This window comes from Ctenopharyngodon idella, chromosome 13 (genome assembly GCF_019924925.1).
Source record: "Ctenopharyngodon idella isolate HZGC_01 chromosome 13, HZGC01, whole genome shotgun sequence".
In the NCBI taxonomy this organism is placed as follows: Eukaryota; Metazoa; Chordata; class Actinopteri; order Cypriniformes; family Xenocyprididae; genus Ctenopharyngodon; species Ctenopharyngodon idella.
The window spans coordinates 11,775,044-11,787,248 of NC_067232.1; the positions used below are offsets into that span (position 1 = coordinate 11,775,044).

General features: G+C 39.8%; 1 protein-coding gene across 5 annotated transcripts in view; it reads left to right on the forward strand.

Moving 5' to 3' along the window:
- Positions 1 to 1,784: 1,784 nt before the first annotated feature.
- The window catches only part of unc5b (unc-5 netrin receptor B), a 59,582-nt gene continuing 49,161 nt past the window's right edge, over positions 1,785 to 12,205 (forward strand). For 3 of the 5 annotated variants that reach the window (XM_051917713.1, XM_051917716.1, XM_051917717.1), the window contains exon 1: positions 1,785 to 2,523. In XM_051917713.1, the coding sequence (XP_051773673.1) occupies positions 2,436 to 2,523 (88 nt within the window). In that variant the 5' untranslated portion in view covers positions 1,785 to 2,435. The remainder of the gene's footprint in view (positions 2,524 to 12,205) is intronic. The other 2 variants (XM_051917712.1, XM_051917715.1) reach the window with 2 other exon arrangements.

Sequence of the window (12,205 nt, forward strand, 5' to 3'; positions counted from 1 at the left end):
ATTATTCATCCTCTTTACCCCCACCGTTCCGTCACTCTCTACCTCTCCTTATATCCTTCTCACTCCTTATCTTCTCTCACCTCACTGTTACACGGCTCATCATGAGTTACATTTCCAATTAATCTCAACGTTTTTCAGTCTGAAGCACTGCAAATCTTATCACAATTGCCATCTGCCCAGTAAGTGAAGATGCGTTTGAGATATGCATGCGAAGTAATGAAAGCAAACCGTGTTCCATTAGTAAGCTCTGAACTTAGCTGATGACACTGGCAGAGTATCAAACTGACAGTTTGTTTAGCTAGTGGCAATGTCTTATGGATTGAATTAAAGAAGCAGCAAAGTAATTCTGTATGTCATGCTCACAAATCTGTTATCATTTTTAAATGATTCCTAAACAGGAATGTCAATCATTCACTCTTTTGGTGCTTTGTCAAATCCTTTTTTTTTTTTTTTTTTGTATTTTATGACCAAGTAAAACTGTGAACACATCCATGTTTCAGGAAACTGAAGAGGGAGAGTCGAGGGGATTCATCACTGGTCTGCTAGGATTATAAGCTGTCAAAGTCAGGTTTGTATTAGACTGCCAGACAGTCATTTTAGCAAGAACGTTGTTTAACACTCTTAACAAGACTTTATTTTTCTACCCACCATTTTTAGCATGTTTTCACAGAATGTTTTTTTTTTTTAATCATTTTTTAACCACTTTAGCAAGTGTAAATAAAGTGTATTTATATATTCCAAGACTTTAAGCTGATATATGGTGAGGAAAAGTAAAAGTGGTAGTGCTGTGTACCTATTAAACCCATGTCAACATTTTTTTTTTTTTTTTCAATTTAAGATCTGCAAACGCTTTTTAACATTGACAAATCAGTCTAAATTCTCATTAAATATAAATTAAATAGTTGTTTACAGAGCAATTTTCCCTGTCTGCTTTAGCAATACCTGCAGATCAGGAACTGCTGCCCTTACCAGACTCCAATACATGGTCTTCCTCTATCTGCATTACAATTACAGTTCAAAAGATTCTGCTTCCTTTGGTAAGTGGATTGCAATTTGAATAACCTGTTTAGATTCAGCTCCTGTTTACAAAACCAAAACCAGAGAGCTTTGACTGCGGTCTTCTAGCAATGAAACCAAATGGACACACTGGAAAATCAGTCTATATTCAGCATCTGAAATGACTCAAAATCACATATAGGAACTGTCGCCCTCTTGTGGTGTTTTTGAAAACACTTTCATTAATGCGCTGATTGAAAAATGCTGGGAGGCATGACTGTGAATTGTAATTGTGTTACTAACACTAATACTAAATCTAGCATTAATACATGTTAACCATCCTTCATTATCAAACCACCCTTAATTAGCCTAATCATAATCATAATCATAGAAGATCAGAATTAAAGACGGGCAATTACATGGTAAAAGCCAAAATTGGATATGGCTATATACATAACTAAATCAAATTTCTTTGGTTATATGGTTAAAATATAGTCCATTTAAACAACAACAATACTACTACTACTGGCAAAATAATGCAGCTCACCTTGATTAAGAAAAATAATAAAATAATTTTCCTTAAGCTATATCATTAAAATATATACATGTATGTGTGTGTGTGTGTGTGTGTGTGTGTGTGTGTGTGTTGTAACAACATTTACATGTTGTAACAACATTTAATTGTATATTAACAACATTGTTGTTCATATATAAAATATTTTTCGTCTTCGTGAATCCTGGAGTCCGTCTCCGGGCTTTTCGTGTTTCCGTTCACATCTCAATTCGCGTCTCTGTTCGCCAGCGCTCAGTGTGTGTCTGTGAAGGTTGATGATTGGCTGATGGGAGATGAGAGTCTGGAGGCTCGCGCTTCATACCCGCGTTCGTGTGTTTACACTCTGTACTCTAGACACAGACGAGCGGCAGCGTCAGGACTATGGCGCTCCACAGATAGCAGCGGAGATCTCACAACTATGGCATTATATCCAACGCTTACGGACAACTTTTTCTTCTCGTCCCAGCAGGAATAAAGCTGTCAAGTACTTTTGTTTCCGATTCGTTCGCGGAAGATTCAGTTGTTTTTAAAGAGTTGCGGAGAAAACGCGTTCAGTGGAGTTGTGAATGAGATGAACTTTACGCAAGTTGTTGGCTATCTTGTGTTTTACTACGGACGGGGACTGCAGTGTGCCTAATTGAACAGTTTGTGTTACTGTAATTCAAATTGTATTGCGTCCTAATTTGGGGAAACTGGAACAGACTGTGAGTAGGTTTTATTATAAACCACGGTGCAGTCTTTTCTGTAAGTTTGAGAAGTTTGGGCAGGAACCCGCCTCCACATTTCACACTGTTTGAAGTATCCTTCGCAGAGGATTCAGCGAGACTTCAACCGACTGGAGCGAGAGCACCTGGGTGGAATTTGGCAGTAGCTTGACCGGGTGAAGATGCTCTCGGCGTGGATACACCGCGACCAGTCTCCCGCTCCCCTGCTCGGTTTAGTTGTACTCTGCGCAACCTTTGTGATCCATGCAGGTACGAGCCAGTTTTTTTTGTTGTTGTTTTTTTTTCAGTTTAAGAAATTGTACATATTAATAATAAAACACTTCCTTATACCTTCCGTCTTTAGACATACGGGAGCGCACGTATAAACATACACACCCAAAACACAGATAAGTTTAGTGATAGTGAATAGTGATGTCGTCAAGCAGAATTTGTATTTCTTAACATTTGTCGACCATCAAGTATAAGTGATGAGTAATGCCTTTTGATTTTATATATATATATATATATATATATATAATAAGATGATTCATTGGTCGTTTATAAAGAAAGCTACATTTTCTGGCCTATTACACTTTTTATTGCATAAAAGCATCTATAACCTTGCACAAGAGACTGAAGCATTAATAGAGGAATTATGGAGAAACATGCATTCAGTAATGGCTTTTGTTGTTCCACGTTACTAAATTTATCCATACATTATCTCAGAATTATAACAGGTGGCACTGTTCAATTTATTTAAATATTAAAACCTGTACAGCGATTCTATCTATCTAGTAGTAAGGCAGTGTGATAGGTAACTAAGAACCAGATGAAGGGATGTGACTGCTGCATTTGCACTCATCTCTCTCTCTCCCTTCAGAGAGGAATATTCTGTTGATCTCCTCTCTTTCTGCTTGCCATGCTGAGCTTCCAAGCAGCGGATAAAAAGCAGAACCCCTGGTGTTCATGGAGTAATTAAGGTTTAGCTCAATGCCTTCCTGTCTCCTGAAAGACAGAAAAAAATAAACCTTGTACAAAAAGGAAACAACATCTGAGGGAAAGCAGAGAAAGTGAGTTCTGAATTAAAGTGTGCCGTTTTAAAATCTCTTCCTCTCTTTTATTTTACTTTTCCGATTGATTGTAGTTTAGGGTTACGTTTAGCACATGCTCTTGATTAAGTGATGGTATTAATTTCTCTGAAGATGTTTTTAAAGCTTTATTTTGTGGACTAATACATTTTGCCACAAGTAGCTTAATTTTGTTTTCAGTTGTATTCACTGATGTGGTCTACAAGTCATGAGATGCCCAATACTGTTTAATAAGTGTACAGAAGAATTTGGAGGAAACAAAGTTGATTTGGCAGCAATGACTGCGCAGCAAGTTCTACATTCCTCTAAAAAACTCATCCTAAAAAAAATAATAAAAATAACCAAACCATTTGCTGACATATTTGACAAGTTATGGATATAATATGTAGATACCATACAGAGGAGACATATTCACAAGTAGATCATATTGTGATGTGTTATTGTTTCTGCATGAAGGCTAGCCTGCCTTCTGTCTGACCTTAGAAGTGACAGAAAGCAATGAAGCGTCAAAGAAATCTCTCTCCCTCTCTGCTCTCTGGCCACATATGTAATCAGATTGACATGGAATTGCACATTCAAAGAGTTTAGCTGATTGGTTTTCCAATGGGAAGGAGAAATCGGAAAGAAAAAGGACAGATTGATTTAACTTAAGATGTGGAGACGAATGAGTACTGTAGTTTAAGTGTCCTTCCCCTTAATGAACTACCTGCAGAAGAGTCCATTGTAGAAAACATGCCTATTTTGCCCTGAGGGTTTTGATAGGGGCTAGTTGTCACACAGGGAAGATGTCTAAAAGTAACTATAAGGGTTTGAATTTGAACTGAAAAGCTGAAAACTGTGTTCTGAGGATATTTATATGGGCAGGTTGTCACACGTGTATATCAGCTTCTAGATTTTTTCAGTTTTATGAATTGAATTGTGTTTTATAATTGATTTCCTGTTAAAATTTTGCAATAGAGTGTTGTGACAACTTACCCCACATACTGTAGTGAGACAACATGCCCTGCTACTGGATGTATGTTCAGTGATCTGTATCTTTAGTCCTAAACAATAACAGTGGAAATGTTCAGTCGCTTTTTTGTGTAATCAAGACATACAGAAAATGACCCACTCTGAGAAATTTTCACTGTTGTATAAAAGTTTGACAATTTGTCCTGGTCTCCCCTATACAGTATGTGAGAAACTCATTGTGCATACATGAACCGTCTAGATTTTACAGAAGCCCGTCTCTCGTTGAGAAGATGCCAGCACATATTTCATATCATCCATAAAACATCAGAGTCAAGATGGATAACGTTTATCTTCTCCCTCATTCTGTCCATTCCTGTATTCTACATCTCCCCTCCTGTCTGTCTGTATTGTGGATGTGCTGAGCTCAGATTTCCTGTATGGTACAGCTCTCTTAGTGTTGACATACACATTAATTACCCAGACTGCCAGGAACCCACTTCTGGCTCCTTTGCCCCATCAGCTTTTCTCCTCCCTGTGTGTGTGTGTGTATGTGTATGTATGCATGCAAGTGTGTTTGTTTGGCAGAACATCCTTGTGTACACGAATGAGCTGGATCGAGACGGGAGACGTGCGCTGTTGTGTACGTAATGGAGTCACACTGTCTGGATTTGCGTGCATGTGTGTGTGTTTTGGGAGTTGGAGAAGATAACACACTCGAGACTGCTCTGAATTCAAGAGGATTAAGTTCAGGCCCATTGGCCAGCAACGCTGGTAGAAAAGTGGGCGGGAATAGGTCAAGCTGAAGTGCCTAAGGTCAAGACAGAGGAGGGAGGTGTGCTCTTGCATGCCCATCATGTTTAGAGAGCATAACATGTCGGATCCTCCCAGTCAAGGCTGCCGGAATTCTCCGCCAGTAGTCCAGGGCGTGGGGGGATAATTGGTTATCTCTGAGAATTGGTCATCTGTGGTCGAGTTTGCTTGCTGTGTAATGTAAGATACTCATTGCAAAATTCAGTTTTCAATGCAAAGTCTACAAAAGGCGGAAAGGAGAGAACCTAGGTAGGAAGAGAACCAGTAAGCCTTGTAATTAGGTTTAGAGGAAGGGAAATGCGAAGGAAAGAAGAATGCATGGATCGGTGAGAGGTCTGGCTGAGATCTGAACCGCCAGTCTTGTGGTGTGCATTAGCTTTATGGCCACTGTGGGAGGCAGAGAGAGGGGTGAGGAAAGGGCATTGTAGGAGATCGCTGGTTTTTCACTCACCCCCATACTGTATTATTCATCACTGTAAAGTGGCCCTCTTTAATATTTTAAAGCAGTCTATGGTTGTGTCTGTGATCTGTTTATGATGCAATGGATTCCTGAAGTGGTGTTGGACATGTGTAGTCTGTGCATGCAGGTGTGAGTGTCGGTATAGAAACTTGTTGAGCTGTTAGTAGCACTTCATTATCGCCTGACTTGATTATATGCTGAATTGTCAGATGATTTTTTTTCTTACATGTATCTGTATCAGTCAGTATTTGACTACAATTCAACAGTTTGGGGTCAGTATTTTTATTTTTTATTCAGAAAGTTTGCATTAAATTGATCAAGTGACAGTAAAGGCATTTATAATGTTACAAAAATATTAAAGGGTTAGTTCACCCAAAAATGAAATTTCTGTCATTAAGTACTCACCCTCATGTCGTCCCAAATCCATAAGACCTTCGTTCATCTTCAGAACACAAATTAAGATATTTTTGATGAAATCCGAGGGAATTTGAACCACAGCAATGTCATTGCACATTTTGAGGTCCAGAAAAGTATTAAAGACATCATTAAAATAGTCAGTCACACAAAATAGTCACTACAGTGGTTCAACCTTAATGTTATGAAGCGACGAGAATACTTTTTGTGCACAAAAACAAAACAAAAATAATGACTTTAACAATTAGAACTGTTGTCATATACAGTTGACATAGCTTCCGTGTTTACATCCGAAAGCCGGCTCAGTATTGGCCGAAGCTATTCACGTGAGCAAGCACGATGCATGCGTGTGATGCTGACTCAGGAGCCGGCCAATAATGAGTCAGCGTTCGGACAAAGAACACGGAAGCTCTGCACTGCATTCACTGCGTCAATTGCATATGACAATAGTTAAAATTGTTAAATAAAGTCGTTATTTTTGTTTCGTTTTTGCACACAAAAAGTATTCTCGTCCCTTCATAACATTAAGGTTGAACCACTGTAGTCACGTTGGCTATTTTAACGATGTCTTTAATACCTCCCAGGTGAAAAAAAAAAGTACAAAATTAGTGCGTGAAAATAGAGCACTTTAGATACATTGTAGAAATGTACTTTTTTTTTCACCTGGGCTTTCTGGACCTCAAAAGGTGCAATGACGTTGCTGCCTATCTGTGGTTCAGAAACCCTCGGATTTTATCAAAAATATCTTAATTTGCGTTCCGAAGATGAACGAAGGTCTTACGGGTTTGGGACAACATGAGGGTGATTACTTGACAGAAATTTCATTTTTGGGTGAACTAACCCTTTAAGCATATTAGAATGATTTTTGAGAGATCGTGTAACACTGAAGACTAAAGTAACCACTGAAAATTCAGCTTTGCCATCACAGGAATCAATTGTATTTTAAAACATATGAAAATAGAACACTTTTTAAAATTGTATTTCTATGTCACAGTATTACATTTTTACTGTATTTTTATCATAATTATGGTGCAAATTGATGGTGTTGTACATTCACATCTGTGCATCCATATTTTTTAACTTGACAAAGCTTGTTTAAAAATTAGATGCTCTTCAACAGCCAAACACTTCTATCTGATGCATATTTACTGTACATAGATCAATGATAAAAAAGACGCTCTCAGTCCCACTCCCAAAATACTCAAGTACCTGATTTTTCTGTTGATTTTGTGTTTCTAGTACACAGAATGACCCATGCGTTTATGTGGGTAAGTGTGTGTGAAGCATGAATATCAGACAGTTTCAGAAAGTGCAGCCATATCCATCTAGTGCTTAAGAGTAAAAGGGAGAGATAAAGAAGAAGCCAGAGAAATATATCTTAGAGAGATGTATTGAGATAGATGGAGCCCAGGGATTGCCTTTTAAATAGACTTTATTAAAAAAAAGAGAGTGAGAGTGAAAAGTCAGGAGTCAGAAGCATTGGCATTCAAGCATCATTAAGTCCCTGGCATAGTCTGAGAGAAGAAGACATCGACGGGGTGAGAGGAGGAGGAAGAGTGAGGGACAGCGACAGAGGAGAGCATGTGATGAGCAGATCGTTGAGTGGAGATGTTTTTATTAAGGTTCTTATCGATGCCTAAACCTCTCTGTATTAATGGTAGACAGTTTTAATGCTTTGCCAATACTGTGCATGTACACCACCATAAATCTGGAACAAACAGGAGAGAGAGAGAGTGTGGGAGAGGAAGGAAGAGGAGACTAGGTTAAAAAGATTTATTACATGGGTCTCTGTACTACTTGATTCTGATTGGTCCATAGTTGCATTCAGCAGTCTTATATTTATGTATAATGACCATTAAATTGTACATTTCACTGTTGATCATGCAACATACCATGCTATTTTCATGTCTGCCATATCACTTTGCTGTATGTCTTTTTATACCAGGATAGTTCACTGTAGTTACAATTATTGTGGCAAACTTTTAACATGTGTATATATGGTGAGGACTAAACCTTTGCTAGATGGCCAGACGCTAGAAGACAAAAACCAGATCTGCGTACATTTAGTTAGCAACGCCCAACTTCCTGCAATCCAATCAATTCCCGAGGATGAAATCCTCCCACCCTACATTTTTTCTTATTCAAGAAGCTGTTTCACTCGGATATACATCACAATAGGAAAGAAAAGACTATCGCAACTTCCGTTTCATGCCGGACTAGATGCTTTATTGTAATTTAGGTTAGATAATAACTAATGTCAGCTCAAATCAATATTTTAATATGTGTCTATTTGTTTATTTATTTATTTGGTAAGTATAGTCTGGCAATTAAGCATTGTACTGTCTGATAGTCATTATCACAATATAAACCTCTTCAGCTTCACATCAGGGTCCTGATCATCTGGGTTTATTATGCAATAACGACCACCTGATATTGCAAAATACTTGTTGGACTTGCACCAGCAGCAGAAACATTGACTTCAAGGATACTTGAACTAGAGGAACAGAGAAGCCGTTCAGAGAAAGTTGAGGAGGAACATTGTGTGTAAAGCGATGGGTGAATGATGGGAAAGCAGAGAAAGAGAATTTAATGAAGTCAAAGCGAGGAGTGGATAGTTGAATGAGAATACAAGAGAGGGAGACTCTTCACCCCACCCGGGTTTACGGCAGCTGGGTGGTGGTGGTGGGTCGGAGGGGCGGAGAGTGACAGGGTCCGTAGAAGAATGACTCGGTGGGGTGGCTTTGTGCCGGGGTTGAATAGGGAACTGAATGGGACTCTTTTCTGCCACCGTGTGTGGGGTTGTTTGTGGGGTGAAGGGCTAGAGGAAGGAGGGGTCGGCGTGCTCGCAACTCCTTTAGGCGGTGAAGGAGTGACTGACAGTGTATGTTTGTGTTTCCTGTCTCGGCTTTCCATTCATAGTCACACTTCTTATTCAGTTCTCAAAAACAATACCGCAGAGAGCCGACATGCTTGAGTTGGAATTCGTGGGGCTTTACTGTACATATGACCAATTCTTTCATCTTTTTTTCTTGCTAACGCCAACATAATGGCTCCAAGCTTCACACTTCCTTTCTAGCAAACTGTAACTCCTGAATATTTCACAATGAGCCAGACCTGCAGCCGAGGCTCATGCCAAGCCAACAGTGTCTTTGGCGGACAGCCTTTCCCCAGGCTGCTGTGTCTGGCAGGGTCCAGCAACTGCTGCATACAGTAGCTCTATTCCAAGCCAAACTGCATGACAGACATCTAGGAGCTCAGTTTGTCAAACAGTTTGCTTTGAGTTGTACTGGCTAGAGAACCGAAACTACTCATTTTGATTGATAGATGGATGTGACTTGTAAAGTTGGTCTTTTTTTGTTCTCTAATCTTATTTTCTAAGTCTGACTGGCAAACCGACTGCTTGCATCAGGATCTTGAAAGTAATATGTGAAAGTTAAAAGAGTTATAAAAATCAGGAGTGAAGGGCCTTCAGCTCAGACCCCCTGATGGTGGAGCATGTCGGATTCCTTTCGGCAGGGGTCTGGAAGCGGTGGTGCCAGGGCCACGTGAATAGGTCTCCTGCAGTCCACCTGCCTTTGTGCTTTCTGCCTTGAAAGAGAGACTTTCTGAGGCCATGGAGATTTCCCTCATCTTCTTAGCCTTCAAAGGAAGTTCAACCCGGTTCATGCCTGAAGATTAGACCTCAGCCAATCTGTGGTTTATGCCCAGGTGTGACTATATGTTTTTTTTTTTCTGTCTCACATAGAAGAGAAATGATAATTTACACTGATAAAAAGGAATATTCAAGGTAAATTCAAGTCTGTAGAATGCTGTCGATTGTTACTGGATATAACTTTTAGAACAACAACAAAAAAAAAGATGTATATTTATACATTCCTTCAGCCATCATCTCTTTTCAGTATTTCATTGTTTTTATTGTCAAACACCTTTCTCTTGTTCTTTTTACTAGTCCATTGAATTTCCTGTTTGCGCACTCCCTCATGTGCTCTCATTCTTACTGGCTCCTTTATTGTGATGGGGGTTAGTAGAGTTACCTTTGAAAGGCGGTGTGGAGAATCCTATCTCTCTGAGTTTAACGCCTATTAAGACTCCCATCTGCCCCAGGGATAGTGGAATATGGGGAGCTGAGGATCTCTGGGGGGTTTTATTAGGGTTCTACCATGGTTTGCATGCTGCAGGGGGCCTCTTGGGAGGGATGTGGCATGTCTCACCCGAGAACACGCACATGCTTGCTCACCGGCTGGTTTTCAATGTCGAAGTGCTGGAACGAAACGTCCCCTGTGTGTGTGGCGTGCTGGTAAAGGCAGCCTGATGGTGTGTGACCAAAGAGTAATGTCCTCTTGTGGCGTCGCTTTAGTTTTCTTTGTGCCAGATGTAAAAGGCCACACACAATGTGCTTTTGTAACAGAGCAGCCCTGACTCTGCCTGACCAGGAAATGAGAATGTGGGGTTTGACACTTGAGAAGTGTATAAATGTTAATAAATATATATAGAGGTCTTCAAATAGAGTTTCACAGCAACAGCAATGCAGTAAAATGTTTTATGCACTGGAGTTTCTGTGTTGTGTTTGACCTTTACACATGAACCCGTTGGACAGGCACTCTTTACTCATCCAAAGCAGGTCATGTCTAGTCCAAGAGGCCTGGTTCCACAGTCAACGCCCTTGGAATGAGTGTCGTGGATTTTGGCTGCACCCTGACTGCTGGACTTGTTCTGGAACAGGCAAAATAGTGATGCTTAATCCTTGTGGAGTGCGTTGTTACCACTTCCACACCCTCTGGCATGACTCCCAAAATGTGGTGCTACTTTCCCACCAACCAGTTGCTAGTTCTGGAGCCAGTGCCCAGTCTTGAGCATTTAATATGTTTCCACTGCAGAAGAAGGTGAATCAGGATAAATTGGTCCTGTAATGCCCCTGCTTTTAGGGGTGGGACGTGTATACCAAGAAATGTTTTCATTAAAAACAACAACAACAACAACATTACAGGCTTCCAAGATTGATGTAAAGCAAAAATTGACCAATCCTGGAATCTGTTTGCACTGGAAACGCCTGATGCAAAAATGTTTTTTTTTCAGAGAAGTTTTTTTTTTTTTTTTTTTTTTACAGACATTATGTAAATGTCATGTTACACAAAGGCTCCCAGACACTATATTTTGTTGGTCAGTCTGTTGCATTAAAATCAGCTTCTGATTGCATGAAGACACTGAAACAAAATATGTTGAAGGGCTGAAAAATATAGATTTGATCTTGATTTGAATAGTCCCAATATCGATTGTGAGCGTCTTGTAGTCTCTGTTGAATGTAATGCAATAAAAATACTGTGTTTCTGTTGATTTGTCCTCATGAGCTGCACACAAAAACAAACAAAAGCGCTAATGCCTTTTTATAAAGAAATTATTTTTAGTTAATCAAAAAATAGTGCAACCAGTGTATCCCGATTCCCAAAACAAACGACTCTTACAAGTTGGTTCTTTTCATGAACAGTTCACAGACAAATTACTGGTAGAGTCTGAAATACTGTATAATTCATGACTTTAGCAGAACAAAATAAACAAAATTAATATTATAACTGAAATATACCCAAATGAATTGGAAATCAGAATTGGAATCGGAATCAAATACGGAAATTTGTATTGATTCCCAGCACGATTACTTTAGACGTTAAATTATGTTCTCAAAACACATAAAACTTGTAAACAAAGACAACAAATGTTTAGCCAGGTACAGTATGTCATTGTTCAGCTCAAAGTCAATTGAAATGTGGGCTCTGGTGCGGGAACCAGCACAATCTCGGTTTAAAAGGGGTGCGAGAGGTAGCAGAACCTGACAGGTTGTGGGATGATTGAGAGAGCACGAGTTGGACAGTTTAGTGAAGCGGAGTGTATCTTAAACTGGGGTTCACAGCAAGGCCATGTTCATAAGGCTTGTCAATCAGGTGTGTTTTCACACATTTCACTTGTGCAAACCCAACATGCTTTGCTCTGTGTCTTTTGACACTTTACCTTAATCGCGTTTAGATTGGCATCTTGGTGTGTATTGTTGGTATAATATTTGGATATTCTGTGTGTACATGTATTTTTACTCGTGCCCCATCTTCTGTGCCCCAAGTGTCTTATTCGCTGATGGACAGATGGACGGCACGGCCGACCTCACTCTCACCTTTCTGCTCACTCAGCTCCGGTCCACCTCCCTGCTCCGATTAGCAGGTGAGCTGAGCACGGTGCAGCT